The 11,843-nt window shown below is 49.3% G+C and overlaps 1 protein-coding gene across 7 annotated transcripts in view; it reads left to right on the plus strand.

The window, feature by feature from the left end:
* The window catches only part of LOC122366057 (nicotinate phosphoribosyltransferase-like), a 64,210-nt gene that overhangs the window by 33,773 nt on the left and 18,594 nt on the right, over positions 1–11,843 (plus strand). For 6 of the 7 annotated variants that reach the window (XM_043337845.1, XM_043337827.1, XM_043337875.1 and 3 more), the window contains 5 exons: positions 1,068–1,194; positions 2,367–2,450; positions 7,857–7,984; positions 9,623–9,741; positions 11,285–11,478. In XM_043337845.1, the coding sequence (XP_043193780.1) occupies positions 1,068–1,194; positions 2,367–2,450; positions 7,857–7,984; positions 9,623–9,741; positions 11,285–11,478 (652 nt within the window). The remainder of the gene's footprint in view (positions 1–1,067; positions 1,195–2,366; positions 2,451–7,856; positions 7,985–9,622; positions 9,742–11,284; positions 11,479–11,843) is intronic. The other variant, XM_043337835.1, reaches the window with a different exon arrangement.

Genomic DNA, 11,843 nt, shown 5'->3' on the forward strand with positions numbered 1-11,843 from the left:
CCTGACCTTGACCCGAAAGTTGACCTCAATCTTAAAATCTTAAGAGTGCTTTGGGAAGGTCTCGTAGAGACCTTTCGAACGCCGCCTCGCGGGGCTCGATACGACCATTGGTTCTCGAGATAACAGGGGGGGTCGGATCCGACCCCCCCCCCCCCAGGCTGTCGTGGGTACGGAAATAGCCCAGGCGGTGCCGGGTTAATGTAGTCTGTAACTATTCATCATTTGCGGGTGCAAGAAGTGACAAAATATTTGCGTCGTCGATTCATTCTCATCTCATCGTTTATCCCAGCTCTCATCTCTCACTAATGCGTAATGCATCTCTCAACCTCGCATAAACGAAATTAAAATGTTTGCATCCCTCTTATTCTTCGATTTATTTTTGTCTTCATCGATTCGTTGATTAATAAGATCTGTTCAAGGTTTGAATGAGTGTCTGTTATGCATGCTACCTATGCAATAAGACGCTACGTTGTTGCCATGGGGTGCTCTTCTCCTTCTCTTTACTTTCATTAGCATGACCCAGTTTTTGCCGTTCGGCATTTGTCGACAAGAACTAGAATTAGCATGCCGAACACATTGTCCAGCCATTCCTCTGTCACTGGAGGCTCTTGGCCTTCGGTGGAGCATATTCGTCATGCGGTGTGTCGTTGCCGTTATTCCGTGCTGCGACCGTGCAGATCGTGCCTGAAGCATAGTCACCCCGTGGCAACGTCACTGTTTACATGGTGAATACAGCATGATTATGGCCAGTACAAGCAACATATGCATCATCCGTGTACAAGTTTTGCTTTTTCTCGATTGTTCCATTCAAAAATGAAATATTCGTCCATGTATGTATTAGGCACCGACCATTGGCTCTAACAAATGCGTAATTTGTTCAACACTTTTAAATCAACTCAAACGCTTATAAACGTTATCAATAAAGATTTGTAACAAGTTGCTCTTATGAACACCTGTGCCGTCCGTCCCCGACCCTATGACCTGTACCGCCCTTCGCCCGCCCGTCCTGACCCTGTGACCTGACGTCTGCCGCCCTTTCTGACACTGTGACCTGACCTCTGCGGCAGACATCAGCTACCTGCGTTCGGTGCTGCCGGCGAGTGTGGAGCCGGAGTTTTTCGACTACCTGCGTCACCTGACCACAGAGGATGTGGTACTGCACGCCGTCGATGAGGGCGAGGTAGTCTTCCCCAGGTCAGTCGGTGGGGACCGGGTGGCGGTAGCTGGCAACATGCTGCTCTGCATTCAATGGTCTGTATTGTTTCGTATGTGGCGCATTAGGAGGGGGAGTTTGAGTAATCGATTTCAGCTTTTTACAAGAACTTCTTTTGAAATGCGTTGGAGAGCAAAGATGAGGAAAGTGTGTGAGGAAAATGTCATGATTGTGTGGTGTGGGCTGTTTCATGTGCTGCATGTCATGTTGTGATTTACATAGCGTACATTGTTGATAAGGTATGTCATATGACGCCAGTTTCGCCAAGGATAGCACTGATAGCGTTGGTAGTGATTCGACATATGTTGCCCATTATCTCTGGAGCCACCCGGCCGAGTGCCCTTGCTCCGGCCGATGGCCAATCGCGCTCGGTCGCAGGCCGTGCACAAAAACCCTGCCGGCGCCGGCGGTCGTGCCTGGACGGAGATGCGGCCGATGGTGGGAATTCGACCCCGTACGGCCGGAATTCGGCCCCGTACGGCGGCCACTTTTTGCCGGAGAGCCGTCAGCCGTCAGCACGCGGAGAGGGGCTGGGGGCGGTACACGCTCCCCTCACTGACCTCAGGGGCAGGGGGCCGGCCGGATGACTGGACCGGGCACTTCAGGGGACCGGGTTCCGCTCCAGTAGCGTCGGATTGACTTCTGTCGGTTGTGTCATGTTAAGCTTGATCGGTTTTAATAGTGTTTCCTCACGAAGGTTTGTTTGCCATCCATCTGACTCTGTTTCGTGTTTTATTAGGCACAAGGGTATCGTGTTTATTTTGTTGATCATCTAGGGGTCTGTGATTAAATATGTAGTTGGTCTTTGAATCTGGACCTTTCATTTTGTAAAACTTGTCGAGGTCAGCAAAGTATCAATAACAGTCACAGCGCTAAGTTTTGTAATATCTCACCTATTCCGGCCCCTTCATTATATTTCGACTGAAACTGTCACACATCTTTCATTGTATCGTTCCTCTAATTTCTACGACAGGACACTGTTGACAATGGCAAATAATTTACGCGAAGCAAGTAATTTTACATGTATTCGGTCGGCAGTGATTTAACAGGGCCGCTGTGTTTTGCTCCCAGTCTCGATACTAAACCTCTCACGATATCACGTTATGTCGTGTCATTGGCGGCCTCTCACGTCGGTTCTGTTTTGTCCCCTCAGGGTCCCGCTGCTGATCGTGGAGGGTCCGCTGGTGGTCTGTCAGCTCCTGGAGACCACCCTGCTGACCCTGGTCAACTTCGCCAGGTCAGTGATAAAAGTCCGCCCCCGTCTGACCGTTCGGCGCTCGGCGGAACGGCCGGTTTATGGCTCTGATTACGTAAAACGACGGCTCGCGGAGGTGGCCAAATTGTCTCGGAGGGTCAGGGTGACCATTACATAGCCAATTGGCTGTCATGCTTCGCGGCTTCTAAAAGCGTCAAACGGCTTGCGGGGAAATCCAGTTAGTGGGAAAATCCGGTTACAAGGAATCAAAGGATTTGACGAAAAAAAAACTGATTGGCCTTAATCAAACCATTTTAGACATAGGTTATGGAAATGAGTATTGTACAATTATATTTTGCTTCAGAAATATTTATCACGTTACTGTTTGCGTCATTTGACATTATTTGTGTCATATCCGTTTGACTCGTTCAATTTAGTGCGCATTGTTTTACTATGTTTTGATATGTTCGGCTCTGCTGATAGGAGTTCATCCATAAGATATTAACGGAAAATTGTGGAATGAAGAGTCGGTTCAAAGGCTCTCGTTGTGTTTTGGTCGATGGTGCGTGACCTCAGAGTAAATGGCTGAAGTGGTTTAGCATTCAGTGCGATCCGTCTGGGAGCGAGAAGCAACGCAAGGCCAGACGTTTCAGTTGAATTTGCGCATCAGATAACAGCCCAGCATCCTTGAAGTTTCCACATGTTAATTGCGGCTCATATCTAACCCGCGCAAACAATGTGAGCAGCAGCTGCGACCAGCACATGTGATCGGTGCGGTACATGAAAACAAAAACAAAAAATGTAGCCTCGAGAGTCACTAATGCTCCTACGTGCGTGATGTGACTTATCACCGACTTCCGGACCGGTTACCGTTACGAACCCACCTCCATATTATTCAAAGATGAGCAATACCTACCAATGCGTCGGGTACCGTTATATTTGAATAGCCTCACGTATCGCCGGCCGGTGCGCACGCATTTCGATGCAGCCAGCGCGGTGGGGCATATAGCAGACATCCGCGTTTGGACTGCCGTGAGACCACCCACCCCCACCTTCCCTCCCACCCGCTCCTGTCCTGCTCGGAACCTGAGCGGTACCCGGCTCGGCGCTGCCCGGCCCGCCCGCCGACACACCAACTTTGGGCCGGGCCATCCATCGATTAAACAGACCGCTCCCGCCGCCAGGTACGGCCAGGATGGCGACCCTGACACGGCGGGGCCGCTCCGCCCACCGTCACCCACCGCCCACCTCCACCCACCACCGCTCATCCACCGTCCACCGGTCCCACCGCGAGCCCAGCGCCCCGCCACAACCCACTATCCGCAAATTCAGCACCTCCTTTCTGTCTCCTCTGCAGGGAATTCATTGATAGTTTTAAAGGCCAAGAATATTTATGATATCATGGTGTGCGATGAAAATATTCGGTTTAGACGTTTTAGCTCAGTTTGAGTGTGTACTATCAGGTATGTAAAATGTATACGCAATGTCATGTGTGTCATGCCAGTTAGTTGGACTTTTTTACTCCTAAAACCCGCCTTTTCCCGCCCGTGTCTGAATTTCTTGGATACTCTCATGTTTTTCCGCCCATCTATTTTATAGCTCAATGTCATTACTTTTTTACTGAATTATGCTGTTTCTTTTCCTTACTTCATTTTTTCGATTTTTTCCGCCTGCATGCTCATACTTCTGAAATTCAACAGGACCTACTTTCTACTGATACATTGCTACCAGCACGTGAATCATAGGCCCTCTCCTCTGCCGTCGGGAGGAAAAAAGCCGTATCTGGGGCATTTTTTCGAATTGAAAATTGTTCAGGAGAGGCAAAAACGCGTTTTTTGTTATAAAATTCGTAAACTTTGCTCAATAACGAAACAAAACATACTGCAGTGATCGGAGAGAAATTTTACATCCAATGAAAGTGGTTTTAAAAGGGAAATTATTTTAACCTAAAAGCAAAAGGCGAAAAACTTTTTTGCTTCCAATTCAACCCCGAGTTTGCGGAATCTTTCTTTCACGAAAAAAGCCGTATCGTGGAAGAAAGCCGCATCGTACGATACACCTGAGCAATACTGTCAATGAAAAAGCCGTATGTCTGATACATTGGTTAACCGATCGGGAATAAAGCCGTATCACCATTTTTATTTAACTATATGTCGTCAAAAAGCAGTATCATCGGTGCATTTCTATTGACAGCATATTAGTTCATAAAAGTACTAAAGCAGTTTCGCTGCTGGTTCCGTTCCACTGGTTCAGGTCTCGAGTATGGATATTTAATTGAACGTTCGATACAAAAACAAACATGATACCCATTTTAAAACTACATCATCCATGCATAATCGCATTATTGTCGTAACTTTATTGGATTCTGATTGCGCGGGGTGCCATCAAAAGGCAGCTTGACCAACCGACCAGGGACGTAGCCAGGGGGGGGGCACAGGGGCCATGCCCCCTCTAAAGGCGAAAAATAAAATAAAATTTAATAAGCTGCACACACCCCAAAAGATAGTGGGCCAAATCCGAGGAGTTTTCCTTTTCTGGAGGGGCACGACACTAGGCCGCGACCTGTGGCCCCTCCCTGAGCAAAATCCTGGCTACGTGCCTGCAACCGACAAGGGGAATCACGAATGCTGTCTTTGTACGGTGCTTCAATTTTCGATTACACTGGACTCCAGAGTTTCTTAAATTCTGAGCCACTGATATATTCGGAGATGAGTGTGCCGGTCTGCCGCTGCGCCGGAGCCACGGCGACAATGTCGAGAGAACCGAGATAGTGTTTTTCCCCATTGTCGATCTGCAGACCTCAAAGCACTTCAAGGGGGCAAGAGACGATGAGTGGGAATGTTGCTGATTAGCTGGACACAAGGTTCCCGGAAAAGGGACGCTGTTAAGTCACGTGGTGTGCAGCTACAAGTACGGAACCGCCCGGCTCCTGAATCAAAATAGACGATGCAAGAACTTCAGGAATTCCCGTAAAGAAACTGCATCTACAAAGGTTGTGCGAAACATCTAGGGCGACAGCACTGTGCCGCGGCTGAGGGTGTAAGCAAATGCCGCCTCATTGTCGGAGATCGCTAGACTGCTGAGAGCTCCACACGTCTGCGGGAACGCCCTTTAGAGTGCGCACCCCCAAAAGGCCCCCCATGTGCACTCGTATTCACAGGGCTCTGATTATATACTGCAACAGAGCAGAGGGCTATTCAGTACGTCTTGCTGCATCCTTCACCGGCCACAGCTGTGCTAGTAGGCTCTGGGCAGCTGCCCGTAAAATATGACAATGTTGGGCTTGTGTGGGTGCTACAAGATAGCCTAAATTTCCAATATGATTTAGCATCATGGGTATGAGGGAGACGGAAAGAAGACGGTAAAGTCATTGACCAGGAATGGAAGTGACAGGGGATGACGGTCCCAAAGATACATGGGCGTGGTCACAATTATCACAATGAATGTGACGAGGTTGGCAATAGCAATCGACCTTTCACGGTATTCAACTATATCTTCAACGGTTTTACGACAAAGATTGTAGGCCGTCGTACAAAGCGTGCCGGCTGCGAGCTGCATGTCTGTGATGATTACCGGGTCGAACTTAACATGATGCTATTTTGGTTGTAGGGTGGGGTGGGGACAGGGAGGCCAAATTAATCATGGGGAAGGCTAGGTCGGGTATTTTTTATTGGGATTTTAAACGAAGCTGGGGAAAAGAATGGTCGGATTATACTGGCGCTCCCGGCTGGTTAGCACATCAAAATACTGAATGCCCGGCACCCTGCTGACACCACCGAGTTGGCAAAGTTCTGTTGGCTTCAAACTTCTCAAGTTCACTCCCTATTTTATTTCAATTAAAATACCCCTATAAATGGTCACATATTGCTACGATCACGTAGCATGTTTGTGTAAATGTTCAACTGTTCCGTCCAGGATATGCCGAAGCCATGCTTAATGAGAAGATACGGCTTTCTTCCAAAATGCCTGGACCAACGATTCGGCTCATATTTCACAGGCCACCATCAAGTAAAGGCCGTATCTACAAGATACGGCTTTCTTCCTGACTTATCAGTTCCACATTCTTTGTTTGAAATTTTGTATAAATGCCGTATCTGCCGAATTTAAGGATACGGCTTTCTTCCTGCATGTTTTGCTATCCCTTATGTAACAAATCAGTTTTTGAATTTTTATATTATATATAATATTTTCATTTTTGAGTGTACACACATTTGAGCAGTACCATTAAACGCATCATGAAAAGAGCTTTCCAACGATATCAAAAACGAAAAATCGATAAAAATGCGACTTACGGCTTTTTTCCTCCCGACGGCAGTCCTTCCTACCATTTCACAGATCACGTGGAGTACGTACATTTGTAATCGTGTGCTTTATTCATTCTGAAGCACGCGTCAACACACGCAAGCAAAACTTGTCCATGTCCATGACGTATCAGTCGCTGTCGCCGGCCACGCTCAGCAGAAATGACTGAGCCGCGCTAGGGTAAAGTGGCTGGTGTGAGAGGTATTTGTGAACTGTGAGACTGAACTGAGCCGGTGAGAAGTGTGACCATGTGAATACCTAGGGAGGGAGGGGAGGGTTAAAGCTGACTGTGTTGTAGACGTGATGCGGAATGTCATGTGTCTCGTTCGGAATGTCAGGTGTCTACACGGGCTGTTGTCTATCATTGTGCGTATTTTTTTGGTCGTTTGAGACCAGTCAAAAGCTCATCTGAAGCATCGTTCATCTGATGCTTCCCCACTATATCGTCTCGTCATGCAGTGCATTTGTGTTGTGAGAATATCACTGTTGTTCGTAATAAATGCCGGACTATCAAAAAAAAAAAAAAGAAACTTGTCCATGACGTCGGCAGCGGGCATCACGCACCGTCACGCGAACTGCGGGCGTGGCGTGACGCGTGACTAACGTGACTGTTTTACCGGGCCGCGTCTTGATTGAACTACCCGCGGTAGCCTCATAAAACCAATCCAAGACGTACTACACCCGACCATTACCGCTGTGATCTCTCTATCTGATTAAAAGAGACAGAATAGCACACGCTCGCTTATGCTCTTGCGTGTGACCTGATGATTACCCTTGGTCAAGGGGGGTAATTTTGCGTGAAGCAACTTATCAAAACAAGATTAGACTCCGCAATAAACACCTACGCAACTGCAACACGGTCCACGAAACTACTCGATTCCCATGGCCATTTTCTCTCCCATGCCACAGTACGTCACCACCTCTCTCGTTTTCCCGGTCGAGGGGTGACGGTTGGTGTCTCTTGTGACCTGGCAGTGACCTGTAACCGTACCGTGTGTGTCTGTCAGTCACGGGTCATCTAACACTCTCCCCCTTGACCCACCTCTGACCTTTGACCTTACCGTGTGTGTTCGTCAGTCACAAGTCATCTGGAACTCTCCCCGTGACCTGACCTCTGACCTGTGACCGTTCCGTGTGCGCCACCAGCCTGATGGCGACCAACGCCGCACGGTACCGGATGGCAGCCGGAAAGGATATTCGGCTGCTGGAGTTCGGACTGAGGCGCTCCCAGGGACCGGACGGTGGCCTGTCAGCCTCCAAATATGCCTACATGGGTGAGCAGTGAGCATTGAACAGTGGATGTTTGAGTTCCGAGTTCCGACATAGTGTCTGGCTGCCGGCGTCCACCAACATGGGTGAGCGCTGGGCTGCTTGTGTCTAGTGTGGTGAGCGCTGGTTGGTTTAGGTCCGGATATGATAAGCAAATATGGATTTTACCTAACCTTGTCCTTAGATCACCTCATAACGAACAAGAGGCGTATCCTTCCGCGTCAAAATGTGTTCTAGTTAGTTGGTGCGTTGGTGTCAAATTTGGTTCCATCACAGAGTCTGTAGCTCAATTAGGTAAAGGAAGAATCGAAACGGCATCGAAACGGCACGGATCGAAACGGCACGGATGTCGCCATCACCCCGGGATGGGGTATATAGTTTGGACTGACGATGTTTAATATTCATAATTATTCAATAGACGGTCCCATCGTAAGTCATATCGATGGTTTCCATCTCATTTTGTTTCATCATCCGATTGATGCTGTTTCTGTTAGCTGTGTTACTCCTGTCATGGTCTCACCGTATTTCAAATTCATTACGAACCTTCCCAGGCAATCACCCACAGTTTTGATTTTCTCATCTCTTCCGGCTCCTGTCGTCACGCTCAGCCTTAACCCTTCACCCCAGTGTTGAACGCCGTCTCTAATTCCACCCCGCGCGGGATCGTCCCGCGACCTCCAAACGGGGCTATGCTAACGAGTCTGGCCTCTCTGACTGCCCGCGGCCCTAACCGGTACAGTCCCGTCAGCCTTGGCTCGAGCCGCGAGCAGAACTCTGAGCTCCCGGCTCCTTAGGAATTGGAAGTCTTCAGCGATAAACCATGAGAGGGGCTCTGACGGTATGGGTGCTCCTTCGTCCCGGGTCCGTCCGGACATCGGCGTACCCCCGGGACACGGGGAAAGTGGCTGCCCTTGGTAGTGAACCACGCTGTCTTTGGTTAGGTACGCATTCGGAGAGGCTCTATGGGCTGTAAATATGCGCTATGACACCGTTTATTGCGTGGCACTGCACGGGATGTTCCTGCTGGGGGATTCCCGGGACCCGGTGGAACGAATGGCAGTCACGGGACGGTATCTTGTCGTGTTGGCCCGGGGCCGTTGCTAGAGGGTATCCGGCTCTTAGTTGTAAGTTGGCAGAAGGGTGGTATGTAAGAGTCTTGGGCAGGGCATGGTAGGATGGGCACGTCTGCAAACAAATGGTCATCAGTCATGGTTTATTGCTTTTTAATGTATGTCGTGCGAAGTGTCTGTAGTTTCTTCTGGACCGTAATGGCTACTTCGCCACGACTCAACTTCGCAATGATCATAGCTCTATAATTATGTCGTATTGGTTGGTGCGTGCGGAATACAGTTGCGATTTGAAGTCATTGTTGATGGAACTACGTGCTCGTGCTGTTATGCGCACTAGCACACCAAGTAAGAATTAAAATTCCTCTAATGGCAAAGTCGGGACGACACTTGTCCAACGTAAAGACATTATTTGATAATAGCATTTGTCCATCACTGCTCCAGCAGCCGAGTCGAACCATGTGCTACGTGCATCAGTTCTACCAATTTCTTCTAGGGTTATTTGGTAAAAATGTTTATTTCACTGCGGCCCCCGGTGTCCCTCCCTCCCTCCCTGACACGGGCTGTACTCGACAGGCGGGTTCGACGGCACCAGTAACGTGCTGGCCGGCAAGCTCTTCAACATCCCCGTGAATGGCACGCACGCGCACGCGTACGTCACCTCCTTCTCCGAGCTGGAGGAGCTCCAGAACAAGGTAGAGGCCGCCGCCGCTGCCGCTGATGCACTGTCCAGGGGGCGCTGATGTCCCCGACGATCGTGCCTAGATGCTCAAACCCGTGGTCGGGCTAAGCTAAGGCCTAAGTTTTTTCGCTCATTATTGAAGCAAGCCATCAGTGACCTACCTGTACTTGATCACAATACCGGCCTCGGCTTCTTAGTTACAATTAGCTGTTGGCTGTTGGACCGTGCGGACCACTTATGAATTGCCTGACGCGATTTTCAGATGATAGTAGCGGAATCTATCGCCCTCTACTACACTGCCTCGCCTGTTGATCTGCAATAATGCTACCTGAGGTGGTCAGACCCGACCTTCCCTCGAATTTACCCAACACCCACCCCACCAGGCGCCACGAGTTTACTTTTAAATTGTGTGCCATCAACCACGCAACGCGCATGGCACGATCCGTCCATCCCCTCGATCCTTTAACCCGCGCAAAAACCGCGGCGCGTAGCGCCGCGAAATTTGGTATGACTATAACCTCATCAATTTTACACATGGTGTGCAAGTTTGAACCTCCTACCTTTTAAGGTCAGGTCACCAGGTCACTTTGAATGACCCAACCTCAAGTCACTTTTTTGCAACTTTGTCACCGTGCCAGAGCTACAGTAGATGTCGGAGGCTTTTGAAAGTCGCAGGATATTATAAGGTCATTAGTAGCTACAATTTGTATATCTCAGAATTTTGATATCGGTGACCTAAGGTCAGGTCAATTTCGCGACCTCCCCATTATAAGTCAATGGGGGAAAATCAACTCCCTGTTTTTACCACTAAAACGGGTCGGAATGGCCCCATATACCATACATGACTTCATATACGATCAACCTTCACTACCTTGAGGTCTGTTTTGCTGTTGGGCAGCTGTGAGGTCATGTGACGTCATCAAAGGTCACCAAAGGTTTTTGGCCAATAACTCCGTACAGGAACAAGATACAGACGCGTGGATGGTCTCATTGTGTTCAGCTCGTCAAGACGCATCGAATGATATACATGATGACCTCGAGGTCACGTGACCTGAGGTCAACCTTTGACCTTGACCTTTCGAGGTCAACATATATATCATTCGATGCGGACTGACGAGAGGATCACGATGATGCCCTTAGTTTGTTCCTATCTTGACTAATTCGAAAGTTATTCGAGAAAAACTCTCCATATCTAGCGCCGCCATTTTGACTTTTTCGACCCCTGTGACGTCATCTTTGACCTGACCTGAAAATGACCTCAGTAAAAATTGTAGATCTTGGCCGTGCGTATCCGATGCCGTTTACCGCTTGTCGCTATCTTGCTTCGTTCTCGAGATCTCAGGGGGGGCGGTCATCCGCCCCCCCCCCCCCGTCGGTGCGAAGTTGGCGCAGACCCCCGTCGGTGCGCGGGTTAAAGTGTGCGCCATCACCCTCGCAATAAGCATGGCTAGATCCGTCCATCCCCTCGATAAGACGCCGCACGCTGACTCTGAGTATGGTACCGTGCCCCAACTCACCGCCAGCCCTCCCACCCTACCCGCCCGCCCTGCCGACAGTGCCTGATGCCGCGGGACGGCGGAGAGCCAGTGGACGTCCTCGAGCGGGCACTCGCCTGGCGAGAGAAGCTGGCACTCGTGTTTAACGTGCTGCCCGAGGAAGCGTCCGCCGGAGAGCTGGCAGCCTTCCTCAGCTTCGCGATGGCCTATCCGAACGGGTTCCTGGCGCTTATAGACACGTATGAGGTTTACAGGTTCGCTCGCTTTTATTTGTTCTTTTTGGTTGTAGTTGACTGTATGTAGTGTCATCCCTCACTGCGGGTGGGAGGGAGGGTACGAAATGACGGTGATTTTGAAATTATGCGAAAGTTTCTTGCCTTTTGCTAAAAGTTTGTTTCTCAGGGTGATTGTATAGAACAAATGAGTGGTCCTTGGGCGGTATGCTAAATTTAGATGCGTTTTCCTTGGATATTGTATGGTAAAATGGGTGACGTTTCGGCATACATTTTAACAGGGAGGTTGGCCGCTTGCCCTGCTATTTGTGGCTTCAACCTACTGCGCTATTATTTCGGTATGTTTAACTCGCCATCGTTGTAAAAGTAAAAGACCACCGTCTGAT

Source organism: Amphibalanus amphitrite, unplaced genomic scaffold, assembly GCF_019059575.1.
Source record: "Amphibalanus amphitrite isolate SeventyFive unplaced genomic scaffold, NRLGWU_Aamphi_draft 000029F_arrow, whole genome shotgun sequence".
NCBI lineage: Eukaryota > Metazoa > Arthropoda > Thecostraca > Balanomorpha > Balanidae > Amphibalanus > Amphibalanus amphitrite.